The 9,133-nt window shown below is 41.2% G+C and overlaps 1 protein-coding gene across 3 annotated transcripts in view; it reads right to left on the reverse strand.

Moving 5' to 3' along the window:
• Positions 1 to 8,757, reverse strand: part of YME1L1 (YME1 like 1 ATPase) — a 47,905-nt gene extending 39,148 nt beyond the window's left edge. For 2 of the 3 annotated variants that reach the window (XM_021064882.2, XM_084980398.1), the window contains exons 1-2: positions 8,600 to 8,757; positions 2,793 to 2,924 (exon numbers count right to left, since the gene is read on the reverse strand). In XM_021064882.2, the coding sequence (XP_020920541.1) occupies positions 2,793 to 2,924; positions 8,600 to 8,632 (165 nt within the window). In that variant the 5' untranslated portion in view covers positions 8,633 to 8,757. The remainder of the gene's footprint in view (positions 1 to 2,792; positions 2,925 to 8,599) is intronic. The other variant, XM_021064883.2, reaches the window with a different exon arrangement.
• Between the last annotated feature and the right edge of the window lie 376 nt (positions 8,758 to 9,133).

Raw genomic sequence — 9,133 nt, forward strand, 5'->3', positions numbered from 1 at the left:
CTCAGTGGGTAAAGGATCTGGTGTTGCCACAAGCTTCAGTGTAGGTTGCAGGTGTGGCTCAGATCCCTGCGTTGCCATGACTGGTGTGGGCCAGCAGCTGAAGCTACAATTTGACCCCTAGCTCGGGAACTTCTATATGCCGTAAGTGTGGCCCTAAAAATTAAAATAAAAGTTTAACAAGAACAGTTATAAGTTCAGAGTACCACCATTTCTTTTTTCCTACACCCAAGACATGTGGAATTTCCCAGGCCAGGGATCAAACCCATGCCACAGCAGCAACCAAAGCCACTGCAATGACAGAGCTGGATCCCTAACTGGCTGCACTACAAGAGAACCCCTAAGAGTACTATATTTTCAAGTGTGAAAGCGAAAGGAGAAAGAGGTCAGTAGCTTGAAGGATGTTGAAAGTTTTTTACCTGTGCTGTGAAATGGATGTGAATTAGCAAGACTTAATGAAAGGAAAGTCATCTCATACATAGCAAAGGAGGTAAGAGCAGACATGAGGCAGGATGCCTAGGGAGCAATGATTGTGAAGCATTAACAAGCATTCATCAATGATAAGCCATAAGACTACTGAGAATAAATCAGAGGATAAGACACCAATTCCATATTTGAGACCATTAGTCTTTTTTTCTTTTTTCTTTTGTATTTTTAGGGTCACACTGGTGGCAAATGGACTTTCCCAGGCCAGAGGTCAAATGGGAGCTGTAGCACAGTCACAGCAACAGCAACACCAGATCTTAACCCACTAAGCAAGGCCAGGGTTCAAACCCAAGTCCTCATGGATACTAGTCAGGTTCGTTAACCACTGAGCCATGACAGGAGCTCCAAGACCATTAGTCTTAAATTACTGGCTTCTAGAGTTTAGCTACTATTCAAGTGAAAAGATATTCAAAACGTTCTTCACTACTGACCTAGCCACTGCACTTGATGAAACAGTCAAACATTTAGCAACGTAGACAGGAAAAATAGAATTTATTTATTTATTTATTTTTTGTCTTTTTGCTATTTCTTGGGCCGCTCCTGCGGCATATGGAGGTTCCCAGGCTAGGGGTCCAATCAGAGCTGTAGCCACCGGCCTATGCCAGAGCCACAGCAACGCAGGATCCGAGCCGCGTCTGCAACCTACACCACAGCTTGCGGCAACGCCGGATCGTCAACCCACTGAGCAAGGGCAGGGACCGAACCCGCAACCTCATGGCTCCTAGTCGGATTTGTTAACCACTGAGCCATGACGGGAACTTCGGAAAAATAGAATTTAGAGTAGCAAAAAATTTGAAACAAGATCCAACAATGAACCATCATAAAGCTAACACTCTAAAGTCACTAAAACTACAGGAAATGTATGGCATAACAAGTTCATAAGGCAATTAAATGACCAAGCAGAATCTAAACCAGCATATATGGTGTGATCCAACTATTATAAAAAATACAAGAAAGAAAAATACATGAAATATAAATACAAAATCTTAACAGCATTACTCTTGGGAAGTAAGATTACAGGTTAATTTTATTTCTTCCACCTACACAATATTTCCCAAAATTTCTAAAATGAACATAATATTGCTGCATGTAGCAATTTTGATACATGCAGTATTATCATTAGAAAAGCTCTCTTAGACTATAATTTGGAAGGCGGGTGTCACAATAGAAGACAAGAATGGATTGCCTACAGAAAGAGGCAACAGGAATTTGGAAGATAGTATAAAAGGAAAGCATAAAGATGATAATGACAAACTTTTCACCTAATTAAAATTGTATCCAAGACTCACCTCACAACCACCACCTCTCTTCCAACCCCCACCAAAAGCAAACATTTTTTTCAACACCTCCTCTACTGTCCTTGTCACAGTCTGACAAGAGGACTAAGAACACAGGCTATTTGTGGAAAAGACTTTTGAGAAACTTAACTATGGATTATAATGGTTTCTATGAAAAATGTATTCTGAGCTACAAGCAACTATCTTATTAGTGAATCTTGTAAACATAAGATTTCCTAGGTTGGGAATCCCCTATAACCCAGGCCACAATGATTTTATAACTCCCTGAATACTCAAAGTATAATTTCAGAGCTTATACATTTTACTTTTAGATACCTGTGTTCTGACTGCTGAATTACACTCAACGCTCCTATAAGGCAAAAGATGGTAACTTCCCGCTATTCTATCTTCCCTGAGACTTGCAGGGCAATTATGGAGTTAACTGTGGGTTCACTGCTACCACTGCAGGAGCAACACAAAGGAATATCTAAATGGTATCACACAAGCAGTAAGAAGTGAATACCAACACATGCCACATGAAATTTTAAAAAAATTAAAAGTGACATTAGAGTTCTCTTTGTGGCTCAGTGGAAATAAATCTGACTAGTGTCCATGGAGACATGGTTCAGTCCCTGGTCTTGCTCAGTGGGTTGAGGATCCACTGCTGCCATGGGCTATGGTGTAGGTTGAGGACGAGGATGGATCTGGCGTGGCTGTGGCGTAGCCAGCAGCTGCAGCTCTGATTCAACCCCTAGCCTGGGAACCTCCATGTGCCACAGGTGCAGCCCTAAAAAAAAAAAACCAAAAAAAAAAATAAAATGAAAAAATTAAATGTTACAAAATAAAACAAAGTCATATTTCTATATGTATAACTAAGCCAGAATTAGACATCTTTAATCATAAAGAGGAGATAAAGCTGAAGACAGAAATCACCCTGCTACAAATGCCTAAACACAGAAAGTTATTTCAAGCATGTTTACAATGCACTAAATCAAAAAAGTTTTCTGAAACGTCCAGGGTAGAAACTATTACCTCACTGCTGGGAGCCTCATGCTCAGGAACTACATCTCGATGTTGGTTTTGAGAAAACGATGCACTGACAGAAATAGACGTATTTTTTGGTGAATGGAAGGCATTGATTAGATGACTCAGAGGAACAGTAACCTAAAAAAAGATCGAAATTGAAAATAAACAATGCTTTTAAATATAAAAACATGAAAAAAGACTTTTAATTGTCAGGATTTAGGATTGTAAAAAATTAAACATACAACATATATCAAATCTATACAGGAGGGAGTTCCGTTGTGGCTCAGTGGTAACAAACCCAACCAGTATCCAGGGGGATGCAGGTTTAATCCCTGGCCCCATTCAGTGAGTTAAGGATCTGGCGTTGCTGTGAGCTGTGGTGCAGGTCACAGATGTGGCTCGGATCCCACATTACTGTGGCTGTGGTATACGCCGGCAGCTACAGTTCCAATTTGACCCCTAGCCTGGGAATCTCCATATGCAGTAGGAGCGGCCCTAGAAAAGGCAAAAAGACAAAACAAACAAACAAACAAAACCCCAAAAAACAATTCTTCCAGCAAAAAAACCAACTGCAAGGAAATAATCTGGTAAGTAAATGTCTATGCTTGCATATATATGGATGACAATTTTCATCAAAATATTTAAAAATTTATGGAAAGTTAGAAGTGTCCACCAATAGCGGATTGGCTAAACAAATGATACCTCCACAAAAATAAAATATTTTACAGACATATAAAACAAGTAAGCACATATCCAGAATTTTATACTTTCCAACGTTCCCACTGCACCACCCTATTCTAAGTCACCATCACCTATATATGTGGATTTTTACAATAGCGTCCTAACTTCTCTCCCTGAACCTGCTCTATTAAAACCAGTCAGGGAGTTCCCGTCGTGGCGCAGTGGTTAACGAATCCGACTAGGAACCATGAGGTTGCGGGTTTGGTCCCTGCCCTTGCTCAGTGGGTTAACGACCCGGCGTTGCCGTGAGCTGTGGTGGAGGTCGCAGACGTGGCTCGGATCCTGCGTTGCTGTGGCTCTGGCGTAGGCCAGCGGCTACAGCTCTGATTCGACCCCTAGCCTGGGAACCTCCATATGCCGCAGGAGCGGCCCAAGAAATAGCAAAAAAGGCAAAAAAAAAAAATTTAAAAAATTTAAAAACAAAAACAAAAACAAAAAAAACCAGTCAGATCTCTGGAGGTCTCCTTGTGGCACAGCAGAAACGAATCCGACTAGGAACCACGAAGTTGAGGGTTTGATCCCTGGCCTCGCTCAGTGGTCGCTCAGTGGGTTAAGGACCTGGTGTTGCCAAGAGCTGTGGTGTAGGTCACAGATGCAGCTGGAATCCCACATTGCTGTGGCTGTGGCATAGGCTGGTGGCAATAGCTCCGATTAGACTCCTAGCCTGAGAACCTCCATATGCCGCAGGTGGGGCCCCAAAAAGCAAAAAGACAAACAAAGCAAACAAAAACCAGTCAGATCCCATCACTTCTCCACTCATAATGCTCCAATGGCTTTTCTCACAATAAAACCCAACATCCTAACAACAATGACACAGAAAGCTCCCCTTGGCTCTTTATCACCTCTTCAAACTGACCTACCACTACATTCCCCTTCAATCTCTCTCTCCAGACACCCAGGCTCCATTGCTGTTCCTAGAACATACCTGGCAGGCCCTCACCTCAAGGACTTTGCATTGCTGTTTGCTTACTCTTGCCCAGTTAGTCACGTAGCCTGCTCTCATACTCTCTTCAGTTAACTTCAAAGTCATTTTTCTTGAGTCATTTTCCTAGCCAACCAATGTAAGACTTCAACAACCCCCCCTTAAAATATTCCTTATAGCCTCTCTCTACTCTATTTTTCCTTTTTGACATTTTCACTAACATACTTTATATACTTATCTATATTGTTTACTAGAAACTTCACCCTGTCACTTCATTAGCATAAATCCAGGTGTGACCCAAAGAGGGGCTTTTAGGATAAAGACACTCCTATTACAGAAAAAGGGTTTTAAGAGTTCTGTGCGGAGTTCTGGGAGTTCAGAGTTCTGCGCAGTGATTAACGAATCCGACTAGGAACCATGAGGTTGCCGGTTCGGTCTCTGCCCTTGCTCAGTGGGTTAACGATCGGGCGTTGCCGTGAGCTGTGGTGTAGGTTGCAGACACAGCTCGGATCTTGCGCTGCTGTGGCTCTGGCGTAGGCTGGTGGCTACAGCTCCGATTAGACCGCTAGCCTGGGAACCTCCATATGCCGCGGGAGCGGCCCAAGAAATGGCAAAAAGACAAAAAGACAAAAAAAAAAAAAAAAAAGAGTTCTGTGCCAAAAATAGTTAACAAAAGCCAAATGTTTTTTATTTATTATACCACACTTTCCCACTGGACCATAAGTTCCATGTGGCAAGGGATTCCCCCCCATTTTATTATTTTCCTCTGTTTTATTTATAATTTAATAAAAATATTTTACATAATACTTAACATAACTTACATACCTTATATTTTATTTTTTCTACTCATTTTCTTGATTTCATTCAATACTGTATCTCAGTGCAACACTAATGCACACAGTAGATTCTAAATATTTGTTGAGTAAATGAATAAATTAAACGCATTCTTACAATATGCCAGTATATATTATCTCATTTAATCCTAACAGCTATAAAAGTTAGTTAACTGATGAAGACAGCAAGAATTTAGACAGATTCAATGTCATGGTTAAAGTCATTCAGCAAGAAAGTACTATAGCAGGAAGGATTCTAACCCAGATAATCTGACTCCAGATGCCAGTTAAAGACTCTCCATCCCATAGTTAATGATATGGAAATAAATTCATAACACTATTAAAAGAAAAAAGTTGGCTGGAGAACTTTATGTAATATCTTTTTAAAAAAAGTGTGCACAAACATATTTGTGTAGAGATAAAAAGTATGAAAGAACTTATTCTAAAATGTGATCTCTTTGGGTGATGAAATTATAGACGATCTTAATTTTCTGATTTATATTTTTCTTTTTAGCATTTTTGGCAATGAGAATGTATTATTTTTAGAGTCAGAAAGAAAGAATAAGCTCTTTTGAAATGACAGGAATTGAATTATTTTAAGATACATGTTTTTTTTGCCTATATCTATCTGTGAAAAGTTTTCATTATCTCTTCTCATTCAATCAAGAATTTAAATCACTAAAAGATGGTTTGACCTCTTCTTAATGAAAACATTGACACTATGTGTCATAAAATTTAAATTCAAGGGTACTGACCAATTAAGCATCAGTATACTGATGTGTTTACCATCCTTCACAGCATAAAATGCATAAGGGTCCCACATAAGCCCAGTCTGGACTGCTGACAGTAAACAAAAAATTTCTTCCCTATCTCTACAAACATCACATAATACTAACTCCATTCAGCCAATGATAAGTTCTCCTAAAACTGGGTCTTCCTGACATAAACTTCCTTATGTTCAGCTTCAAAAGATTTAACGTTGTATTCAGCAAGCCTAGTCATATCCTTTTTCAAACAACTGGTAAGACTCCTCCAGACACTGTCACATTGGTAAATACCACCTTCCTGCATCCAGTTGATCAAACCAGAAACACCTCTCTCCATCATCCTTCATCTCCAATACCTCATAAAATTCCATTTTTTCAAGATAACACCCCTTCCTTCCATAATTATTGCCACTCCTTAGTGGTGCATTATCACTCTCTGTATTAGTGCAATAACATCCTCAACGGAAAAACACTTCCACTCTTATCCTTTCATACTCTCCATACTACTCAAATGTAAATCTCATGTTACTTACAGCTCACAGCAACACCAACACACAACTTCATGGTTCCTAGTCGGATTGTTTCACTGCACCATGATGGGAACTCCTCATGTTAGTTCTTAACATGCTTAAAAGCATTCAATGGTTTCCAACAAATTTATTTATTTATTTATTTTGGTCTTTCTGTCTTTTTAGGGCCACATATGGAGGTTCCCAGGCCAGGGATCTAATCAAAGCTATAGCCACTGGCCTACACCACAGCCACAGCAATGCTGTGATCCTTAACCCACTAATCGAGTTCAGGGATCGAACCCCCAACCCCATTGTTCCTAGTCAGATGCGTTTCTGCTTCGCCATGACGGGAACACCCAGTTCCAACAAATTTAAATTGCAATCCTGGAGTTTCCACTGTGGCTCAGCAAAAACAATCTGACTACTATCCTTGAGGACTCGGGTTAGATCCCTGAAAGCTGCTGTGTAGGTCGCAGATGTGACTTGGATCCCGAGTTGCTGTGGCTGGCAGCTGCAGCTCCAATTTGGACCCCTAGCCTGGGAACTTCCATATGCCTCAGGTACGGCCCTAAAAAGCAAAACAAACAAACAAAAAACTTAAAATGAAATCCAAAATCCCTTATTATAACTCCTGGTGTGATCTGCGTCAAGTCTTATCCCCAACTATTTTTCTATCATTAGCGCTTTAATCACCTTGCTCTAGCCACACTAGCCTTATTCTCCTCCTTCTGATCAGCTAGGCTGTTATCCCCAGATATTCTACCAGTTCACTTCTATTAACAATTCACTTGGCTAACTCCTACTCCTGTTTCATTTCATAGCATTATTAAGATTCTGCATCTGCTTTGTTCACCTAACACACGCCAGTAAATAACTAACCACTTCATTTTCTATTATCCAGTCAGTACTAGCAAAAAAGAAAAACAAAGGGGTAGAAATTACACAAAGGGACATAATTATAAGCTTAAGGAACTAGAGTCTCTAAAATTATTTTTAAAACTGAATGTTTTCAAAAAATGTTTATTTGCAAAGCAGGGAAGAACTCTCAAAGAAAAAAATCTCAACGTTATCATCCAAAAAAGATTTTTAATTGAACTAAGAATAAAACACTGTCACAAGTGATTACCCCTGAAAGAAGATAATTAAAAATCCAAGGAGTTCCCATCGTGGCACAGCGGAAACGAATCCGACTAGGAACCATGAGGACTTGGGTTCGACCCCTGGCCCTGCTCAGTGGGTTAAGGATCCAGAGTTGCCCTGAGCTGTGATGTAGATTGCAGAGAGGCTTGGATCTGGCGTTGCTGTGGCTCTGCCACAGGCCTGCAGTTACAGCTCCGATTAGACCCCTAGCCTGGGAACCTCCATATGCCGCGTGTGCGGCCCTTAAAGAAAAAAAAGAAAAAAAGAAAAAAGAAAAAAGCCAAAAAACCCAAAACCCAGAATATATATTAAAAAAATAAATAAAAAATAAAAACTCAAATGCTCGGCATTTTTTTCTCTGCCCTTTTGCTTTATAAACGAAAACACCGAGAGGAGGCTGAATCAAAATATTAACTGAAAGCAGTGAATAACTTGTAAATATATACTTATTAGTCACATTTGATCAAAAGAAAACGTAGATTATTCAAAATTTTATAATATGTTTAAATTCCTTTAAAAGAAAGAACAGAGAATAGAATTGTTAATACCAAAGTCTTTGAAGAGTTTATTTCGTGCGCTCTTTACGTCTGTGACAAAGACGTCTCCCTACCCCCGCCCACCCCAGAATGTCCAGCACTCAACAAAGCCTGATGGATTCTCTAGCAAAAATTCCACGCAATCAAGTCGAAAAACCAATGTCTCCATCACGCTCGTATTATGCCTCTATTTCCTCGTCAATCCTTTACAGCGTGGCCCCGAGCCCTTTTCAACCTCAGGAGTCCAACTAGGTTAATCGCTTCTTTCCTACGACCCCTTAAGAGAAACCGCTTCCAGCAAACGCAAAAGGCAAACAGCCGCGGGCAGAAAGGAAGAAAAACCGACTGGATGCCGGACCTACCTGGGGCTGCACGGTACTCGACAGGGAAAACATCTTTTCCGGGCCCTCAGCGACCTCACCCGCCTGCCGAAACTGCTCCTCTAGGCCACCGCCTGGCGGGGAGGCGCTGAGCCCTTCACCACCTTCACTCTCCCCTCGCCCTTACTCTTCCTAGAAATGGAAGATGGCCTCCCCTTCCCACAGCTGCTGCAACGACAAGCACTGTGCCCCGGAAGGCAAGGCGCTAACGCAACAGTACTTCCGGGGCAGACGAGGCCCCCTCCCCGAGTCGTGCGTCAACTTTAGGCCTTTTCAGGGACCTGAGTTTCCCCCGCCGCAGCTGACGCCCCCAAAGTAGTTCATGTTCACACTGAGTTAGACACGCGCCGGGTCCCCAAGGCTATGTGGCTGTAGTTTTCTTTTTAAGGGGGAATGGCATCAACCCTGTCAAATCTTTCTCCAGCTTCCTTATCAATACTTCCAATATATTCTGTTCTGACTGGGCCTCGAGCCATAAGCACTTTTGTTACAATTTAGTCCTCCTTATCTTGCCCA

This window comes from Sus scrofa, chromosome 10, assembly GCF_054392235.1.
Source record: "Sus scrofa isolate SSC_HxYL_T2T_F1_AM1 chromosome 10, Sscrofa_HxYL_maternal_Yorkshire_Landrace_v2.0, whole genome shotgun sequence".
In the NCBI taxonomy this organism is placed as follows: domain Eukaryota; kingdom Metazoa; phylum Chordata; class Mammalia; order Artiodactyla; family Suidae; genus Sus; species Sus scrofa.